The sequence below is a fragment of the Microtus ochrogaster genome, chromosome 7 (genome assembly GCF_000317375.1).
Source record: "Microtus ochrogaster isolate Prairie Vole_2 chromosome 7, MicOch1.0, whole genome shotgun sequence".
Lineage (NCBI taxonomy): Eukaryota > Metazoa > Chordata > Mammalia > Rodentia > Cricetidae > Microtus > Microtus ochrogaster.
In genome coordinates this window covers 61,553,606-61,576,281 of record NC_022014.1, presented here as the reverse complement: position 1 = coordinate 61,576,281, position 22,676 = coordinate 61,553,606, and the positions used below count along the sequence as shown (strand labels likewise).

The 22,676-nt window shown below is 41.7% G+C and overlaps 1 protein-coding gene across 3 annotated transcripts in view; it reads right to left on the bottom strand.

Annotated features, from left to right (window-relative positions):
• The window catches only part of Bcas3 (BCAS3, microtubule associated cell migration factor), a 498,657-nt gene that overhangs the window by 416,854 nt on the left and 59,127 nt on the right, over window positions 1–22,676 (bottom strand). For all 3 annotated transcript variants that reach the window (XM_026780237.1, XM_005350452.3, XM_005350453.3), the window contains exon 7: window positions 15,315–15,387. In XM_026780237.1, the coding sequence (XP_026636038.1) occupies window positions 15,315–15,387 (73 nt within the window). The remainder of the gene's footprint in view (window positions 1–15,314; window positions 15,388–22,676) is intronic.

Genomic DNA, 22,676 nt, shown 5'->3' with positions numbered 1-22,676 from the left:
GAGAGGAGAGCTGTCGAGTCTCTGAGCTCACTTCCTCTTCCTCCCAGCGTCTGCTCCTCCCACCTATGTTCTAACCTATCAGGTCAAGCAGCTTCTTTATTTAATCAACCAATGACCTTCCCCCATCATTGTAATTTAAATGTGGGATACGAAAATCTCACATACTAAATTCCTTCATTAAACAAAGTAAATTTATACTAGTAATCAGATTATTAATTAGCAAACTGTCCTACAGACATGCCCACAGGCAAAACTGATCAAGAAAATTAAATTGAGGCTTCTTCCTAAATAAAATGAACCAAAACAATGTATCAATAAGAAAGTTCTATTATAATGCTCACTTCAGCAGCACATAGACTTGCTGATTTTTTTATTTTTTCCACATATACTTTTTAAAAAGTTAGAAAAACACAGAAAATTCTATTCCATTTTCTTATTTTATTAGTTAATTCTGGTGGACAACAGAATGTGGAAAACCAATAGCAGGGATACATAGGATAGAGAAAACAATGGATATGGCTTAGCCACTAAGAGCACATATGGGGTGAGAGTTCAATTCCCAGCAACCACCTGGAGGTACAGACCATCTGTAAATCCAGTTCCAGAGAGCCAGTACTCTCTTCTGGCCTCTCTGGTGTGAGGCATACACGTGGGCAAAATAGTAATACATATAATAAAATAAAAGTAATCTGGATATGAAATCTCAACACTTAGAAACAGAAGAATCATGACAAGTTTGGAGTAGCCTAGGCTACCTAGAAAGATGTGGTAAGAGCTACTAAAATGTCTCAGTCTGTGAAGGTATTTGCCATAAAGACTGACTGCCTAGGTTCGATCCCTAGAGCCCACATATGGACTGTGAGAACCCACCTCTGATGTGGGAGTCCCCTCTGTGTGCACGAATAAAGAAACTGCTCTGGACCTGGAGTAAGGCAGGGGAAGACAGAACAAATGCTGGGGGAGAGGGGGAGGCAGAATCGGAGAGACACTATGGAGCACCGGCCAGAGTCACACATGCTGAAACTTTGCCTTTAAGCCACTGCCATGTGGTGATATACAAATTAACAGAAATGGGTTAAATTAAGATGTAAGAGTTAGCTGATGAGAAGCTAGAGCTAATGGATCAAGCAGTGATTTAATTAATACAGTTTCTGTGTGATTATTTTGGGTCTAAGCTAGCCAGGCGGCGGGAAGACCAAGCCCTCTTCTACACACCTCAACACATCTTCACAGCTAAGAAATGCATTCTAGAGCCAGGCACGTAAGCCCAGCAGGCAGCACTTGTCTACTGTGCTTCTCAACATCCCCAATACAATTCCTCGCGTCATGGTGACCCAACTCATAAAATTATTTTATTGCTTATTCATAACTGTATGAATCATAATATAAATATCTGATATTGATGATGTGTGATATGTGACCCCTAAAAGAATTACAACCCACAGGTTGAGAACCACTGCACTAAGACATGACTGCCTCTCAGCTTAAGGTTTAGGAGCCGAGGATCTCACTATGAAGTTCCCTTCTGAGTGCTGAAATCACAGGTGTGTACCACAACCAGGTAGGAGGATACCAGTGGACAAACCTGGAGTTATGGTATTATAAAGAAACACTGAAAACTAATGGATATATGTATGTCATATATACACATCTATATATTCATATAACAATATATATAAATTGATTATAATGAAAGAAATTTTGTACACATACACACAGAATCTTGCTCAGAATTATTTCCCTAAAAGCAAGAAGATTTGTAAGAGCTTCACTATTATTTTAAATAAAAATGAGACATCATTCCGTTAATCGACAGACTTGTATTTCCATAGTTAAATGAAAAACATGGTAAAGCTGAAATGAGAATATTCATGTCTGGCTCAACTAATAAAAGCCATTAATTATACCAAATCTGCAAAGCAAGCTCAGAGACCACAAATATAACCCATTACAGAACAATCAGCATGCATTTCTTAGTCCATGTCACTGCAAAAGCCAGAATCTATTGATGTATGTGACACTTGAATATAAATGAAATTAACACACAGCTTGGGGCAGACCCAGTTTCTATTCCCATCACCCACATGGTGGCTTATAGGCATCTGTACTCCGTGCAGGGGATCCAACACCTTCTTCGGGTCCCCTCAAGCACCAGGGACACAAGTGGTGCACAGACATACATGCAGGCAAAACGTTCATAAAAATAGGAAAACTCTTAACTGTTTAAGCAAATATATGGGCCAGGACCCGACTGTGTCTCGCCCACTGATGTCTTTCTTCTGTTTTAGACGTGATTCAAGACCTCTTACTATCAGTAGAGCAGCAGCGCGCGGGCCGGGTGGACTGACCGGCTTATTCTTCTTCCCGGAGTCACCCATTGGGCGTGAATCCCCTAATTCTCCAACCTTGGCCTTCTGAAGACTGAGGTTATTCTTAACGTCTATGCCACAATGCCATGATAACACTGCTTTAAATGTTTTTGGAACTTGAACAGTTCTGAATACACAAACATTATCTGTTTGCTGTTGAGGAATACCCCACTCACATAATTGGGGAACTCTGATGAAGGATAAAAAGGAACTCGTTATATCTTTCAGTTTTCTAATTTAACCCCAGCACCCCAGGCAGAAGCTGGCAGATCTCTATGAGCAAGCATGGTCTACACAGTGAGTTCCAAAACAACCAGGGCTGTGTAGTATTATTGTCTAAAAGAAGTAATTTTATAATTATTTAAAATTTTTTATAGAAATTAGAGAGCAGTTGTGATGTTTTCACAGGACAGAGAGACGTGAAGACTGTGATCTCCCTGGCAGGGACAGGTACAAGTGAACAAGGCAGGAAGACAAGCGTCGCGGAACGTGAACTGTGTACCGCCTTTCATACGAGCAGCTGTTTCTGAAGTAATTCATTAGAGGCGAACACATATCATTGTCTTGGGACCAAAGACATGTTTTTATTAGCGTAGGTATGGAAAAAAACAGTAATTATTTGTAACGTGATGAGAAACTTGGCAGTTCAAAAAAATAGCCCTCGTTCACAAATAAAACAATGCAGATGTGTGGCCACAGGCGGGACACAAATGTGTGAGGATACACAGGGCAAAACAGCGCTGGGACGCTGGAGCAATTAGTGACCAGAGCCCAATCACAGAAGGGTGTGATCTCAGCACGGCCTTAAAGAAATCTGGTATTCTGTTATAAGGAGTAAAAACGCACTTTATTGACCAGGACTGAACAAAATTCACAGTATCCCAGCTATAAAAACGAAAGCTATCCTTTCAGGACGCCTAAAGAAAGACGGCTGCCAAAGCAAGTCTCCAACACCGTGAGCGGACGGCTGGGCATAAACAAGGCACGGTGCCTTTGGTCTTCCTTCAGGAAGATTGCTGAGGGCTCAGCTGCAGATCCCACCCCACAGAGACGCCCAGACACCAGGGTAGACGCCTCACAAAACCCAGGAGAGGACCATGCGTGTGGCTCACAGCACAGAGAGGCTCTCAGTGAGGAGATGGTTTTTCCACACAGTAGGCAGGAGGCCAGAAATCCTCCGCAAGACTAACGAGCGCCCTCCAACTCGGGAAAGACCCTCAGAAGCAACTCCTCGGCTCCATCTCTGTCACCAGAGGATGAAAATGGAGGATTCAGCAACTGAACTGTTATCAGTCTGACACTAACAGTGTCCTCAGAAATCACTAGGTAAAGACCAATCTCTCCTTCTAAAGGTGACAGACTCTTTCTTATTAACACACACACACACACACACACACAGCTTTTTCATATATTTGAACCTAAACTTTAAATTAAAAGAGAAACTTTGATAAGAAAAAAAATTAAAAAATAAAAATCCTACCTCGGGTAAGCCTCAGCCTGGCTCTCTGTCACACTGATTTATAACAGTTATTTCTTTGGGGAAAGGAAGACACAGATGCAAACAATTACTCTATTTTTGTAGGCAACAAGTGAGGTGGGTGGTAACTGAGAAATTTTTTTTTAATTCTGTCACAATATTCTGCTTTTTCTTAAGAAACCCTCCTCACACAACAAACGTTCGCCACATCAGAGAATTTCCAGGGCCTGAAGCGCCACTTTGATTCCAGACCGCTGCAGGCATTAGCAGGAGGTAATTAGGGTAAAAAGTTCAGCCACAGTTCCATGGCTAGAGTCCTGCCAGAAATAAATTTCCTCTCTAGTCACTGTACCCCTCCCTACAGATCATATTGAAAACACATTTATCTTTGTATAGTTTTTTCCTCTTCTAATTAACTTTATGGCGTTTACAGAATTTAATAATTTAAAATGGCTGCAATCGCGGCAGTTTTATCTTTCATGGTAGATGGGTGTCTTATCATTTTTCCAAAATTGCTGTTTGACAAGTGAATCACAGACCTGTGTTGCAGCTGTTCATCCCGTTCTCTGGTCCTGACTAACCACTTTTACTATTCGCTTATCAAAGAAAGAAACAAAGTAGACAATCTGTTCAGAAAGTGTCCTTCCAAATTCTCATGAAAAAGATTCAGAAGTAATTTGATTTTACAGTCAAAGAAGAAAGGATATTTCAAACCATCAGCTTGTTACAGTGTTTCATATTTTTCACAGGGAGAAATATGAGCTGTTACAGTCAAGTGACTGTAAGAACCTGCAGGACAATCCCAGCCCCTATTCAGACTCAGTGTCCACTCCCCACGAGGGCCTCCTCCCAGCCCGCATTAGGATGCCCTAACAGTACAGCTCAGTGCTTCAACCCCCACTGTACTTGGTGTTTGGAAAACAAGTGTTAATACAATCTAAGTCAGAAGCGCTCGCTGGCATATTTTTTGTGACAGTATAAAAATTAGTGACAAAAACTTAATCTCATGCCTTTTGAAACAATGAATTTAAAGAAATCTAAAATTTGCCTTAATGATATAGTAACAGTGATAACCTTTGAATACAATGTGTGTGTGTGTGTGTGTGTGTGTGTGTGTGTGTGTGTGTGTGTGTGTAAAATAATAGCCTTTTTATGAACACAAAACAATACCTCGAATGGAATTACGGCTGTTATTACTGTTTTCCAAGAAAATAAACACAAAATACAAACGAAATCTTTTTAAAAAGGCCAAGTACTTGAGGTAACTAGCAGGCATAAAGGGGGCACACGGTGGGTTCCCGACTGCACTCAAGGCAGAACACAGCTCTGAGGCACTGTTAAACATTCCTCCTCCACTTCACACCAGACGACTCTACCCTTCCAACAAAATGACTATTCAGGGCCTTCCTCTCTGACCTTTTTCCCCCATGCATGAGCTAGACAACATCAAGGACTTCTGCCGCCCTCTAGGATCTGTTCCAACCAGGCTTCTGACAGAAAATCTTGTTTTGTGCTATTACAGTTCAGCTGACATTTCTCAAACTGAAAGAGACACTAATTGACATTGTTCAGCAGCTGGAAATCGGGGAGCGAGCAAAGGTCTGATGACTCTACGTGACTACAAACGGGAAAATGGTATTGCATGGGCAACCTCCTGGAAGAGAGGTAAGGACACACATGTCCCGTCTATGAGAAGCCCACACTCATCAGCAGAGCACAGCACAACAAACAGAAATGAAGAGTGTGTGTGTGTGCGCGCACGCGCGCGCATGCATTCACGCACATGCTGCAGATGCAGCTTATTGGTAGGACATTTACACTTGCTTGGCATGTGGTACTCAGAGTCACCAGATGGTACCTGAGAGCTAGGAAGAGTGGCTCATGCCACTATTAGTTTTTATTCCTACAAAGCTTGTTGCCTGCAAAAATGAGGGTGTCTCCACTTTAACTCTAATGACACTTAGAGTTCTCTGTTGTCAAAAGCTGATCTGCACTTTATAGAATGTCTATCAACACCCTTGATGCTATCCGTTATAGAAGCCACATGCCTCCACCTACCCTACCACAGAACTATCAAAAGAAACTGCCAAGCGACTGTGGGGACAGCCTTTGCTTCTTCCCATTTGGAAACAATGCCTTGCTTTACTAGTGGAGGAAGAGATGATGGAGTACCCACAGTGCCATGAAACAACATCAAAAACCCCTTAGAATAAACGTGGGGAACGTTTGAATCAGGCAGCTCTTTGAGACTGCTATCTAAATGGCATGGTAGGTGACCTATAACAAACATCTTAAAATCATATACATAATGTATGATTAACCCAGTAGCAGACAAAGATTCCTTAAATTTTACTGTGTCTGTGTTATAATTTACTCAGTAAATTACATCAATATAGTCTTTGATTATAACAGATTTCAACCTTAGTTAAAGCAAATTACCTTCCTCAAAACCCTAGTTCTCTAATACAATAAAATCATCAAGTAACACAATTAGTGACATTTGGAAAGCTTTTATTCTGGTTAAATACCATTCACTATATCGACACAAGATCTTGCTGGGAGTGATGCTGCGGGTGCTCCTGTTGTTCCAGCTATTCAAGAGGTTGAAGCAAGGGAAAACTAGAGTCCGGGAGTTCAAGACAAGCAGGACACCATAGAGCGACTTTACCTCAACACACACATACATGCACGCACACACACACCCCTAATCTTCCTAGAATATGGCTTTAAAAAACAGCCCTGTGAAAATCTCATGATCGTCACGCTAACTGCAGGTCTCTGCCTACTGCAACTTTAAGATAATTGCAGCACAGCAGTGATCTCTGCGTGGTGATTCGCTGCACACATGCTCTCTCTGTTCTGAGAGTAAGCGAGCCTGGGTGGAATTCCACAAAGTCAGAATCTATGCAGATGTTCCTTCCCTTTTGGTTTCCTTTAATTTGCAAATCTTGTAATCTAAGCCTGAAGTTGACTGAACCAACATTTAAACCAGCATTGCAATATCAGCCAAAAACTCAATCTGTTTTCTATTTAAATGTCAAGACTGCATCCTTTTTGGTGGCTGAAAAAGCTGTTGTTTTGAAATGATTACACAGTGGAACTGCAAGCCCTTTAGTAGTTTTATGAACTGCATCTAAAAGGGAAGCTTTGCTTTTAAAAGGCCTTCAGGTCATGGAGCGGAAGGGAACATGGAGCTCAGGATGCTAACTTTTATATTTTTAACCACTCACTGAAGTCACCTGAAACTAGACAACAGCAAAGTTTATTACTAAGTCAAGGCTCCAGTGCTATTCTGAGCCTTACTACCTCAAAGTGAGCCTCTTCTACCAAGGGACGTGCAAGGATACATTACAGCCGGGCATCAGAATGCTATTGGGGGATGGCTATGCTCATTATCTTGCCTGGAGTGATGGTTTCACGGATATATACAGATGTCAAAATGTATCAAACTGCACACATTATGTATGTGCAGTTAATCATGTTTCAATTATGCCTCAATGAAGATATATATATAGATAGATGTGTGTATATATACATATATATATATATGGCATTATACACCAGCTTCTGTAGGGAATATAAACAAATTACACTTTTTTGGAGGAAGGAAAGACCCCTAAGTGCAGTCTAGCTTAGTCCCTGAGGACTGGCAAAGCTAGAGCACAAGCAGAAGAGAGGGTAAGCAAGCCGCGCTCCCAAAAAAAGTACAAGCTTTTATCCCAATCCCAAAATCAGATAACTACATCAATACACAGGCAGAGATTTTCTGCTAGTGTTCACTGTCTGCTCTTCCTATCTCCCCAATTCAAATCAATTAGTACAGGCTGCACCTAATACGTACCAGACTGTAGTGAAAACCTGAAAACATTGCCCCATTTAATCTTCACAGGAAACCATCATGGTATTCCTGGATCAGTACCACTTTCCTATGGAGGATCCTGAGACCAAGAAACTATCTAATACACTGGTTCTTCATCTACAAATTCATGTCTACATCTTTCCTATAAAGACACCATTGTTGCCGGGCGATGGTGGCGCACGCCTTTAATCCCAGCACTTGGGAGGCAGAGGCAGGAGGATCTCTGTGAGTTCGAGACCAGCCTGGTCTACAGAGCTAGTTCCAGGACAGGCTCCAAAGCCACAGTGAAACCCTGTCTCAAAAAACCAAAAAAAAGAAAAAAGAAAAAGAAAAAAGACACCATTGTTTCTATTAGTCCTATAGATCCAGCCTCATAGCTCAAGAGAATAAGGGTTATAAAGGACCAAATTTAGATTAAACCTGTAGATGAAGAAAACGGTAGAAGAGGAAAGAAGAGGAAATGAAAACAAGACCCCTGCTGAAGGTCAGCATTTGCTGTGCCATTCCAAAGGCGTCTACTCAAATCTGAGTTCAATCCCGAGAACCTACTTCACAAACTAAATAAAGAGGTAAGTAGTGGCTCAAATCAGTAATGCCAGTGGAGTGAGACAGGTAGACACGATTGTCAGGAAGCTGGCTGACCAGCAACCACACAGGACGCAACAGACGGAAGGGACAACAAAGACCATGTTCTAAAGGGAGGAAAAGGTGCTAACAAATCCCAAGAGGTGCCATCTGACCCGCATACATGCACTGTGGCATTCACCAAATAGACGCACATACAAACACCAATAATTAATCAGCTTTTTAACTGATAGATTCATTATTTACAGGGACACACCTTTGATCCCTAGGTTCAGGAGGCACAGGCAGGAGAATATCTAAATTCAAGGCCAGTCTAAGCTACCTTGCAAGTTCCAGGACAAGAAAGCATAAGTATGAGACCCTGTCTTTAAAGAAGGAAGAGAAGGAGAAGATACCACAAAATAAAAAACTGAACCACAAATGGGTGGTGAAGCGAGGGAAAGAGGAAAAGAAACACTGAAATACAACAGGATGACATAATTACATATAGACATAGAGACAAGAATCCTTTCCCTAAAAATGTCTCCAAATGAAGAGACATTAAATAGAAAATCAAATCACTTGCCATGAGAATTTTAACTTAACTGTATTCCAACTCATATTTTCTCAAAAAGAAAAATATATTATCTACACTCCAAAAGTGACTTTTTATGCTAAATATAAATCAAAGAGAAATATAAACTATTCTTAAAGGCAGGCATGGTAACAGAATTCTGGAAAGAGGAAAGGCTCAGTCTGCAGTCATCACCCAGACTCAGAGGAAGCAAGATGAGAATGCCTCACTGATAAAAGTTAACAAGCCATGTAGCTAACAAAGACAAGAGTTACGTTAATTCATAAGAAGCCTGAGCTAACAGGACAACCAGTTTATAGTTAATGTAGGCTGCAGGACTGGCCAAAACAGAAACCTCTCTCAACAGTTCTCCTTCACTGAGAAAATGACTGAGTTTAGTATTTTAGTATTTTGGTAGGACATTTGAGCAAACTACTTAGGTGTGCATATAATTTAAATTTTAAATAAATAAATGCATTAATTTAGCTGCAATGTGGCATAACGATGCACTATAAGTTTACACATCATTCATACATCAGACTGCCCACTGGGTGTTGTAGAACTACATTAACAATAAGTCAAGTGTATTGGGTCCTGGCTCTCTGCCTTACGCTGGACGATTAAGGGAACTGTGGTCATGATTGATGCTGTACATATACATTTATGCTAACGTCTCTTGTTTAATATAAGATGTAGAAAGACAATCGTACCCACATGAGAAAAAGAAATAACCATGTCACTTTATTTTCTCAAGATCTCCTGACATCCATTGTTACATTAAGAGTCACACCTCTTGTAAGATGACTTGAGGGTCAAAGGTCACACAACCCTAGAAGTGTTTCACATTTACTATGCAAGACACTGTTTAATATTGGCAAAGACTTTACCATTTAATCATCTTTAATCTAAAATAAGAAAGAATTATTTGATTATTTATTAATTTACTACTATAGAAGTCTTGTTTGTTGCTGTTTGAGGTGCCAGGGATCAAATCTAGGGCTTTGCACACAATAGACAAACATTCCACAGCATAGCTACAAGTCCTAAATAAACTTCCAAACATTAAATACTGTTTCGGTTATAACAAAGCCTGGTTTCCTTGAGGTTTGCTTTGGAAGGACTCTTGTTCTGTCACGTTGTGACCTCGTCTCCTCCTCTTATCCAGACGCACACCTCCTCACCAATACCAAGGGCAGAATGCAGAGTCTTGAACCGAGCTAAATCCCTAGCTCTGTGACCCTGTAGAATCCAGGGGTCTCAGTCCCACTGAGGACCTCCATGCTAGGGGTTGGCATCTATGCTACACCAAAAACTATGTAAACCAAGGGGAAAGAGGTGAGAGAAAAGCTAGAGTGCCCACAAGAGGCCTGAATGACTGCAGGAAAAGGCAAGTGGAAGGTCTGGAGCCCCTGCACAACAGCTCTTATCTATAAGCTGTAAAAACTGGTGGGAATGTCTTGTTTTGTTGACCGCAGAAGTAATACAATCTAATCTGTGATTCCATCAGACCTCATAAACACAATTCAGGCATTAAAAGTGGCAGGAATTGTTTGTAAAGGGCATTTCATGGCAAAAAAAGAAAAGCCACATTCCTGTTATCCCAAGCAATCTCCTCCAACTTCCAATTAACATGACCTTTATTAAGGAGCTCAGGAGGCTAAAACAGTAGGGTCAACCTGAATTCAAGGCCAACATGAGCTACAGATCTTCAGCCATTCATCAAAGTACTTGGTGTTCTTCCGAGGACCTGAGTTCAGTTCCCAGCATGGACAAGAGGCAGCTTCTCCAACCACTTGTTCCTCAAATTACAGGGAACCCAATACCTCCGAAGGGAGACAGCCATCACACCCTATAGGGACCCACACAGGGATACACCCCAGCAAGTGTGTGCCCTGCCGCCTTTCAAGATAACAACACTCAAGTTTAATGTGCAAAACTCCTCAATTCAAAAGGCTTACATTACTGATTCTATTTCTCTGAAGGCTTCTGAGAAATAAGTTGTTTATCATCAATTCACTACTCAGTAAATTATCATGAAAAATAATCCACAACTCTTCCTCTATGATATGATCTTATGACAAAGTGATTCTTTCATAAATATTTTATAAAAACAAATCCTTTATTCACAGAGTTGTCAGGGTTCATAAGAAAAGGAAAATACTTTTCAAATTAGAAAGGAAGGAGTTGGAGAGGTGGTTTAGTGGTGAGGATCAGTGGCTGCTCTTCCAGAATAACCAGGTTGAAATCCCAGGACCCATATGGAAACTCCTGCCTGCCTGTAACTCCAGTTCCAGGAGATTCAAAACCCTCACACAGGCATACGTGCTGGGAAAATGCCAATGAATATAAAATAAAAACAAATTATTAAAATTAGAAAGACAAAGCTTCATTGGAACTGAATAGCACACACAAACACACACACACACACACACACACACACACACGCACGCACGCACGCACTCACACTTATGTGCCTATAAACATCTGTAAAGCCAAAGCTTTACAATTCTGAATTCATTACAGTATGGTCCCCATGGTCCCTGGAGTCTACATCACTTTCAGCTCCCTTGTAAGCTATCAAGCCTCTCTGCTTTTCTGAGCTACTTTGAATATGGTGCTGGGTTACTCTCCTGAGTTTATTTTATAATTTATAACTTCTTTTTGAGATATGTTGAGTGACTGCTACTTTTAAATGTTTAATGCATTTCATTTAATTTTTAGAATAAATTTAGATTAACTTACTTTGAAGCCTTTGCAAGATTTAACAACTTGAAACACTCAGGGATGTTACTCTTGCTTTATATTAAGGCTTGGCTTTCAGGAAATTGCCTCACATGTAACTAACTAAAGAGCCAAAGGAGGGTTTGCTCAAGAATCATGAGTCAAGACTGCACCTTGCCAAAGCATCTACACACTCAGGCTTTTTCTGTTCTCCTATGTTGTTCTTAGCCCTAAACCCTTATACGCATGCCTCTTCTACACATTCATGAAGCCTCCATGAGTGACAGCCTTAAACTGCACAGGCCCAGAAGTCAGGAACTTCCATCAGCAGTGTTTCGAGGGTCGGGAAACACCTGACACTTCAAGCCGAGGAGACGGCGCACGGAAGAACCTGTTCACTGACCACAGGGATGGGAGAAGCTGCAGGCAAGCATCCCTCTCGGTCCCGCTGTAGTTCAAAGCTTGGCAGCTGCTCAAGCCTAAACACAGCTCAGACTCTGATGCCTCTGTTGACTTCCCCCCAAGGCTGTTTCCACCCGCTCTGCAGATGGCTGTGCTCCAACACTCCGGTCATTCTAATCCGTTTACTCTGCTTTTCTCTACTTGCAATGCAACTACCCCAGACTCTTACTCAGAAGGCCCGGCCTCGGATGCTCCTTTCTGGAGGCCTCCGTCACTAAACCGCCTTCACCCACCTCTCCCTTTTCTCAGCTCCTCCACACGTCGAAATCCAAGTTCTACACACATGTTCTGCTTTGGATTTGACATAACATCCTTACATCTTTGGGAAAGGGGTTGGGTTTTTTAGCTTTTGAATCCTTCTGGACCTGACATAATGTTCCATACTAAGTAAACTCCCCAAAGCCCAGCTTTTTAATAGCAACAACTAAAAGAAGTTACTACTTCAAGAAATGTAATGATCCTCAACTTAACTGGATCTGGAATCAACTAAAAGGCAAGCCGCTGGGCGCACCTGTGAGGAATTTAATTAATCAGGTTATTTGAAGTGAGAAGACCCACCCAAAATGTGGGCGCCCCTTCCCAGAAAGGAGGCCAAAGAAAGAGAGAACAGCTTTGTTGTTGCCAGCCTGCCACCTCCGCTGCGGTGGCTGCAGTTACTGCCTGCGGTTCTGGTTCCTGTCATACTGCCTCCAAGCATGGGGTGTGCCCTATGTATGGCTCGTGAGCGTGAAGAAGACCAAAGCCTGCATTATGGATCACCCTAAATGGTATGCAGGCATCACCCAAAAGGACAAGGGAAGCACTGACATCCACTTTCTGGGGCAGCCCTGAAAGGCTTACGTCACAGGGGAGGACAGTGGGCGCTGCACATGGTGGTACACTTTGCTTGGTTTCAGTGAATTCAGGGACACGGAAGACCCAGGCATGGAAGCTGGTGAGAACAATGTTTGGGGTAGCGGTGTGCAGACAGATGGCACAATGGGCAAAAAGAGAAAAGGGATTTGTGCCCCATGTAAATTCACATCATAAGATGTTAGCAGAGAAGGGGAGCAACCATCAAGGAGACAGGATAGCCCTTTCAGTGTGCAGTTAGACTCTTTCCCCAGCCATCTTTGCCACAGCCCAAAGGCCCATGAACAAAGTGAATCCCAGGTGCTGGAGGAAATGCAGAATGGGCAGTGGAGGACGTCAGATGTAAGGACCAGCCGTGTGACCAGTTACGGAAATGAGGACTGTAATTTCCAAGAACGATTTTGTCCTGGTTTGTTAAGAATGTTAAACAGATGTGTTTTATTTCCTCTGTCTCTTTATCATGTGATGTAACACTGACTGCGACAGTAGCACTGATAAAGTATTCCAAATTTATTTCTCCATATTGGGCTTTCAATACTTCATGATACCATGTCTATTGTGTGGGAAAATTACACATTTGCAATTGCACCTGGGATAGATATATCACGTTAGAAAGTTATGATATTTTTACTGCTGTCAGTTGGAAATTAAGCATGACACAAGGAAAGGTGACTGTGTGTAAACTGACGGGGGGGCTGACTTGTAAAGGTTGATTGTAGCTAGCAACTTGATGGGAACTGGAATCAACTAAAGTCAGGCCACTAAGTACACCTGTGAAGAATTTTCTCAGTCAGGTTATTTGACAATAGAAGGCCCACCCTAGGTGTGTGCAGTACCTTCTAGGGGCAGCCCAGCAAAGAAAGAAAGCAGCTTTGTTTTGTGATTGCCTTTGCCCTCCCTGGTGAACTCATCTGTCCTGTTTCTGCTATTGTAGCAGCTACCATTAACTGACACAGGATGGGCCTTCCACCTGGACCCAAGACCCTTGCTCTCCAGGAATCCTTAAGCCCTCAGCACCAAACTGAGACTGCTGGTATACCTACCTACTGACTTCTCAGCCTTCCCAGTATGAGACAGCCACACTGTCCAGTTTGTATTGTGCAAGCCAGTGTAAGGAATGTCCTTTCGATACACGTGTATTTATTATCAGTACTGTTCTTACAGCAAACCCTAAAACATATTTCATGAAGTCAAACTATATTAATAGTAATAATCAAGACAACATGATTTGGCTAATTATGATGGCTCAAGTCTGTAAGCCCAACACCCAGGAGTTTATGGCATGAAGCCTTCATGACCAGCCTAAACTACAAAGTAAAATATGTCTCAAAAGGGATTAGGGGCTAGATAGAGGACTCTATAGTTCTTTAAAAGCACTGGCTCCTCTTCCAGAGGACCCAGATTCAAGTCCCCAGGACCCATATGGAAGCTCACAACCATCTATAACTATAGCTCTGATACTCTCTTCTGGCCTCCTCAGGCACCAGGCACACAAACGGTCCACATGCATGCAAGCAAAACCTACACACAGAATTATTTTATTCTGGTTGGATATAGTTCCATGACCTAAATATATATGTCATTAAAAGACCTTCCTTTTCCAAAGTCCCATGCCTAAAGTGTACACCATGGTTGAAAGCACATGGCGGCAGCTACCAGCTGCCTGCCTAAAACCCATCAATCACCTTCCCTATCAACAAAGGAACACAGGAACAATCACTCCTCAACGAAGAGTTCAAGTGGACATAGTGGCCACCTGCAATCATTATTTAAAGAAATACTTTGAAAGAATGTCAAACTAAAAAGAATATAGGTCACTAGAGCATCATAGTAACATTATACTGCCCCAGGCTGCCTAGCTAGACTCATGTGATTGTGTACAACACTGCAGCTTATTAAACATGTTCCTAACTGGAATTATGCAGACAGTTAAAATACAGGGAACACAATGGATAACTGGGAAATTATAATTCACCAGAAAGAGTATGATTAATATTTAATACATGGAAGAAGCAGATAAAAACAGAAAATAGCACCCCTCATTCACAGAAGCTAGTGTGAACATGATAATCATTCAACCCCTATGTGAGGTCAGCAAATCTGTTCTTTCAATGTGTCAATCAAGAAGGAAAATGGTACTTTTTCATGGTATTATAAAGAATTAGTGAGAGAAACCAAGCAATACCTTTAAGTTGCATCAGACACAAGCCACAGCATCAATTTATGACCACCCGATAGCAACTTCCGCATTAGAGGCATTGGTATTAATACCACACTACAAATGCACGAACTCAGTAACACTTTCCCTAATGCTGACAACCGTGACCTTTTATCACTGCCTTCATCTGACTCAGTACCAAAATATAGGAAAAAAGAGTGGGTAAAACGTCACCGCAAATGCTACAGGTGTCAAGGCTTCAATTTGAACATCCTTACCCCGAAGATCCAATGCTCTTACAAACACCAAGAAGAGGTCTTTTCTCAGCAAAGTTATCACATTTTTGAGCACCTGTTAGAGAGCATAAGACAAAAAAGTATGTTTTGAGAAACTCATGTATATTGTATATTTGCCATTATTTCAAAATATTACAACAGAGGATGGGATAGAGCAGTGGGAAATCCCTAGTCTGCCATGCACAGAACAATGTGGATATCTATACAAGTTTGTGAATGTGTGTTTACATTCATATATACACATAACAGAAATCTGTTCACTACAATGCATTCAGCCCACTTAGATGCACAAATAAAGAAAACTGAAGGAAAAATACTTTAAACATTAAAGATACTGACATTTTATTAAAGATTTGTTTGATTGGCACCTGTTTCAATCTTACCAACATTCTCTGTGGGATCAAAAACCCATCCTATAGTGCTGACTAGCTCATTATGACTGGCATGTTTGCCAGCCTGGGATGGTGCACAACTTTTAATCTTAGCAGGGGCAGGCGGATATCTGAGTTCAAGGCCAGCCTGATCTAGAACTCCAGCATGGCCATGGCTACACAGAAAAATCCTATCTTGAAACTCCCTCCCCCAAAAAAACTAGCATATGCATGACACCCAAACTATTACGATTTTAAAATTATACAATATATCATAGTAATTTATGCATGAATGCAAAGAGTCACCTAAGAAATGAAACGAATCCTTGCTAGTTGTTGGGATATACAAATGCTGGAAATTAGACCACCCACTAATAACCCTGCCAATGTAGCACATAAAGAATAAAGATTTGACTCAACTCTATACCTACTCATGCTAGCAACAAAAGAAAACAACAAAGTTAACTTGTTTTATTCTGCTTTAGCTCTGCAGCCTAGGCAGGCCCTGAACTCCAGATCCTACAGCCTCAGCGAGTACTACCAGAACACCTAGTTTTTCTTTCATTCATTGTTTTATTTTTATGTATATGGATCTTCTGCCCATCTATGTTTGTGCGCAATCTGCCTCCAAGACCAAAACAGGGTGTCAGCTGCCCTGGAACGGAGTTGCAGATGGTTTATTGTACGCCACCATGTGAATTCCGGGACATCAGTCCTGTGGAAAAGTGACCAGTAATCTTAACCACTGACCCATCTTTCCAGCCCCAATTTTTTTTTAATTTCTCCCTCTCCCTTTGAGAAGGTCTCATGAACCCAAGGTTAGCTTTAACTTATCATGCAGCCAAAATTGGCTTTAAAATTTTTATCCCCTGCTTCTACCTCCCTAGAGTGCTCAAAAATAGTTGCTTTAACACAGTAATGACTATTTACAGAAAAGGAGACTAAAATAATAGTTAATAGGTCAGAGTATTCCCACTCAAGTCAGTAAGGACACAAGTGTGCTCAACATCGATGTTCTCATTCAAGGCTATGCCAGGACACTAGGCAACATAATATAAACCAGGTGCATGGTTGAAGAGACACTTCAGTAAGTTTAAGTGTGTGCCTTGAATACACAAAGCTATGTGTGATCCTCAGAACCCATATTAAAAATAGTAGTATTTAGTAGTGTTGCTCTTGTAGAAGACCTTGCTTTGGTTCCCAGCACCCGAGAGCAATTCACAATCTTCTGTAACTCCAAGAATTACTTCTGTAATTCCAAGGGATGTGACTTCCCCCTCTGGCCTCCTCAGGAAACACACATGCATGTGATTCACATACACGTAACTAAAAACAAACTTTTTAAAAAATAAAATTAAAATAATAAAAACACTTTGGGTACAAATGACATAGAAAGATGTTCGCCCACACAATTACGAGAAAGTCCTGCAAACCAAGTTAATGGTACTCAGAGAGCTTGAGCTGCTCCTGGTCTACGTTTTAGAGCACCGAAAGCACAGGAGGAGGTGAGGCAGTCCGACCTTCGTCATACCTGCTCAAGAAACTCCCACATGACAGACTTCCTCCACTGCCAGGACCAGAGAATTAAAAAACGAACAAACTAGTTCCATCCATTTATGTGCAAATTTCAAGATGTCATTGTTTTTCACTGAGTAGTACTCCATTACGTAAATGTACCACATTTTCTTTATCCATTCTTCTGGTGAGGGGCATCTAGATTTGTAGGTGGAGACTGCTCGTTCGTTCCCGGCTCCCCGAACCCGAATGATCACACAGAAACTATATTAATTACATCACTGTTTCGCCTATTAGCTCAGGCTTCTTATTAACTCTCACATCTTAAATTATCTTATTTATATCAATCTGTGTATCGGCATAAGGCTGTGGCTTACTGGTAAGGGTCCGATGTCTGTCTCAGCTATATAGCATCTCCCTGACTCTGCCTATGCTCTCTATAAATCTCTTCCAGCCTGGCTATACTCTGTCCTGCTATAGACCGAAGGAGCTTCTTTATTAACATATAAAACGTATCCCACATCTTAGGTTGTTTCCAGGTTCTGGCTATTACAAACAATACTGATATGAAGATAGCTGAACAAATGCCTTTATAGTATGATTCAGGACTTTTTGAGTATATGCCCAAGAGTGGTACTGATGAGTCTTGAGGTTTCTGAGAAAATGCCATACTGATTTCCAATGTGGTTGTATAAGTTTGCACTCCCACCAGCAATGGAGGAGTGTTCCCCTTACTCCGCATCCTCTCCAGCCTATGCAATCATGGTTGTTTTTCATCTTAGCCAAGTTGACTATTGTAATCATCCTGAGTGAGCAAACCCAGACCCAGAAAGACAAACACAATATGTACTCACTAATAAGTGGATAAAGGAAGGAGGGAAGAAAGGAAGGGGGAGGGGAACATGAGGGAATGAGAGGGTCGAGATGGGGGAGGACAGAGAAGGAAAGCAAGGAAAGAGATTGATCGAGGAAGCCATTATGGGGCTAGTGAGAAACCTCTCAATAGGGAAATTCCCAGGAATCCACAAGGATGACCCCAGCTAAGACCCTAAGCAATAGTGGAGAGGATGCCTAAACTGGCCTTCCCCTGTAATCAAATTGATGACCACCTCAATTATCACAAAAATTTCATCCAGCAATTGATGGAAGCAGATGCAGAGATCCACCGCAAAGCACTGGGATGAGCTCCCGAAGTCCATAGAAGAGAGGAAGGAGCGATAATGCAAACAAAGGGGTGAAGACCATGAGGAGATACCCACAGAGACAGCTTACCTGAGCTAATGGAAGCTCACTAACTTCCAGACAGTGGGGGAACCAGCATAGTACCAAACTGGGCCTTCTGAATAGGGGTGACAGTTGACTGTGTGGCTGGGGCAGACTGCTTTAACTGGCTTTTTGGAGGAATACCTTGCTCAGCCTAGATGGGGGGAGGGGAGACTTGGTCTGATGTGCTAGACTTTGTTGTCTTCTAGATGGAGTGGGGGTGGGGAAGTTGGAGGGAGCAGGAGGAGGGGAGGAAGTGGGAACTGTGAATGGTATAGGAAATGAGAAAAGATTGTTTTTGGAAAAAATAAATTAATTTAAATAATGAGCAAACTTAGTGAACACACTGGAGCGGATCCTCCACTCACTCTGGCTTCCTACAAACGCGGCCTCCAGACTACCACTCTAGTCCCTGCTCCCCATCCGCTTTCCTGGAGACGCCCAGGCGTCTAAAAACCCCACTGCATAGCACCTGCGTGACTCTGCCATTCCTCCTCTGCTGCCATCCTAAAGCTTAGGCTCAGCCACCAACTATGGGAGGAGAAGCTATTACTCTTCCACGATACAGTTGCTTGCTATACTTTTGCTTTTAAAGATCTGCTTTTGTTTGATTGTTTGTTGGTGGTGGTGGTGATGGTGGTTCTTTTTTTCCTTCGGAGACAAGACACTGACTGAATAACCTTGCCTGGCCAGGAATTTGCTTCGTAGACCAGTCAGACTAAACCTGAACTCAAAGAGACACGCCTGCCTTTGTCTCCTGAGTTCCACACCTAGTCAAGATTCTTTAGATCAAAAATAAATAAGTAATTAAAAAACTAATATCTTATCTAGGATGGTCTGGTAGGAGAAACATAAAAAGTAGTGAAATCAGATAGATCATCAAATGATGAGCAGTATCTCATATATTATTCCAAATACTTTAGATAAATCAGAAATTTTTCAGCTAGGGGTGGGTGAGATGGCTTATCAGATACACATGCTTGCTAGGCAAGCCTGATAACCTGAGTGAGATCTCTAGGACCCAATAAGGAGAAAACAAATTTCCAATAGTTTTTCTCTGACCCCTATATAACTCCATGGGACAAGTATATTCTCTCTCTCTCTCTCTCCTCTCCTCTCTCTCCCTCTCTCTCCTCTCTCTCTCTCTCTCACATACACACACACACACACACACACACACATGCACAGAGTCTAAGAAACACACAGACTCTGTCACACAATCATACAAACAAATAAAATAAAATTTTAAAATCTATCTTTATTAAAAATGTATGAATGTTTTTTATTGTTTGTATTGGGCTATATATATTTCTCTTCTCCCATCCCTTCCTCCCCTTTACTTCAGGAGATCTTGTCTTTTTCTACTTCCCATGTAGATTAGATCCACGTACATCTCACTTAGGGTCCTCTTTGTTGTCTAGGTTCTCTGGGGATTGTGAATTGTAGGCTGGTTTTTCTTTGCTTTATGTCTAAAAGCCACTTATGAGTGAGTACATATGATATTTGTCTTTCTGGATCTGGGTTACCTCACTGAATATTATGTTTTCTAGATCCATTCATTTGCCCACAAATTTCAAGATGTCACTATTTTTTTTCCTCTGTGTAATACTCTATTGTGTAAATGTACCACATCTTCTTTATCCATTCTTCAGTCGAGGGGCATTTAGATTGTTTCTAGGTTCTGGCTATGACAAATAATGCTCCTATGAACATAGTTGAGCCCATGTCCTTGTGGTATGATTGAGCATCCTTTGGGTATACACCCAAAAGTGGTATTGCTGAGTCTTAAGGTAGGTTGTGATGGAGGAGGGTCATCTTTCTATCTGTTGTTTCATTGGTTAAGTAATAAAGAAACTGCTTGGTCTCTGATAGGACAGAAAATTAGGTAGGCGGAGTAGACAGAACAGAATGCTGGGAGAAAGAAGCTGAGTCAGTGAGTCGCCATGATTCTCTCACCGGACACAGCCGCAGGTTAAGACCTTCCCTGGTAAGCCACCTTGTAGGATACACAGATTATTAGAAATGGGTTAGATTAATATGTAAGAGCTAGCCAATAAGAGGCTGGAACTAATGGGCCAGGCGGTGTTTAAAAGAATACAGTTTCCGTGTAATTATTTTGGGGCATAAGCCGTGCAGGCAGCCAGGTGCCAGGGACCCAGCCCACCACTCGTACTTCAACAAGGTTGTTTCCTAATTTCCTAAGAAATCACCATATTGATATCCAAAATGGCTGTACCAGTTTGCACTACCACCAGCAACAGAGGAGTGTTCCCTTTGCCCCACAACCTCTCCAGCATAAGTTGTCATCAGTGTTTTTGATCTTGGCCATTCTTACAGGTGTAAGATGGAATTTCAGAGTTGTTTTGATTTGCATTTCTCTGATGACTAAGGATGTTGAGCATTTTCTTAAGTGTCTTTCAGCCATTTTAGATTCACCTGTTGAGAGTTCTCTGTTTATGTCTGTACCACAATTTTTTACTGGATTATTTGTTCCTTTGATGGCCCATTTCTTTAGTTCTTTGTATGTGTTGGAAATCAGTCCTCTGTCTGATGTGGGGTTGGTGAAATCTTTTCCCATTCCGTAGGCTGCCATTTTGTCTTACTGAGAGTGTCCTTTGCTTTTCAGAAGCTTCTCAGTAAAAAAAAAAATAATTTCTTGAGACATTCCACTTAAAATCTAAATTGTGTTCATATAAATTGACATTTATCAAACACAAGATACAAATTTTGATGAAACTTTCACCACATTAATCAAAATTATAAATTTAAAGTCCCTGAATCTACACATAAGATGACTGAGATTTTTATCCTACACACACTTAAGGATGAGAAACGATTTACATGCCCGATTACTCACTCCAGCACTGTTTAAAAGAGTGAAGGAGGAAAGGGCCAAGTGTGTGGTGGAAGATTCAGTCCCCACCACTGCAAACAAAACACACCGAATGTAAACACAGAGGAGGCGGCAAATATAATGAAGAAAGGGGAATACACACCGGAGTGGGAAGACACAGACCCGCACATCATCCCTTCCGCTGTACACCCTCCCCAGGGACACACAGGAATTGGAATCATTCTTGACAGGAGAGGCAAAGAAAATAAGAGGACTGGAGAAGTGGAAAGAAACTTTTCAGTGTTGAAATCGTTTCTGGTTTTCAGTCCATGTGATATATAAATTTACTGTAAAATGTCTGTGTTCACTTTAAACAAGAAGCCAAATGCCAAGAGATGAGCTGGGGCTTATTTTAAATTTGAATACAAACTGAGAGGATGAAAACAGCGTTTAATTTTATTCTCTCTAAAAGTTCTATGAGAGCAATTCTTCAAGTTTTAAAATATATAATAACCCCAATCAAACTTACAAAGAGATAAGTATCGACCATTTAGCAGTTCAAAGTAAAAGCTAAAGGCTTCAGTGGTAGAAAAGCACCCTGAGATTAAAGGGACTTTCTATAAAGGGTTATAAAAGGCACAGTAAGAGATTACACCAGGTTCACTCGGGACTGGATGTGAAAGAACCGGTCTAAAACAAAGGGAGACCGGCTTGTCACTGGCTACTTGAGAAACTCTCAGATGCAAAAACTTTACTTCTAGACAACTTAGCTCTCCCTCCCCATTCCTAGCAGCCTGAAAGGTCGCTCTCTAGAGAGCCTCGGACAGTAAGCAGCTCCAGGTGACACGAGGATTAAATAACAGCATTAATGTTTAATGCCGAAGCAGCCTTTCTCAGGCCCAGGACTCCTCCCCAACACTAGTGTCAGATCCTTATCACCCAGGGCTCCGCTGGGGAAGGACTGGAGAGTGCTGGGAGAAGCCTTCAGGAAACCAAACTGCACGAGGGAAACGCCACAAGGAGGTGAAGTTGCAAACTGTACAGGGACAGGAAAGGATCTACAGTTGTTTAGAAAAGTGTCTTCATAGGAAGAAACAGCAGGAATTATGACGTCACCGTTCCTAACTTCTGGGAAAGGTGAAGATTCTGAGACGTGGAATAAAACAAACCCAATGTGAAATGGGTAATGAAGTGAAGGAAGCTCTGGAGGCTGCATGCAGCTCAGAAAGCAGAGTGCTGGCCCAGAACGCTCAAGGCCCTCAAGTCTATTCCTCACAGGGCGTAAACCAGGCTTGGTTGCTGATCCCTGCTGTCTTAGAACTTAGGAAGTAGAAGCAGGAGGATAGGGTCAGAAGTTCAAGG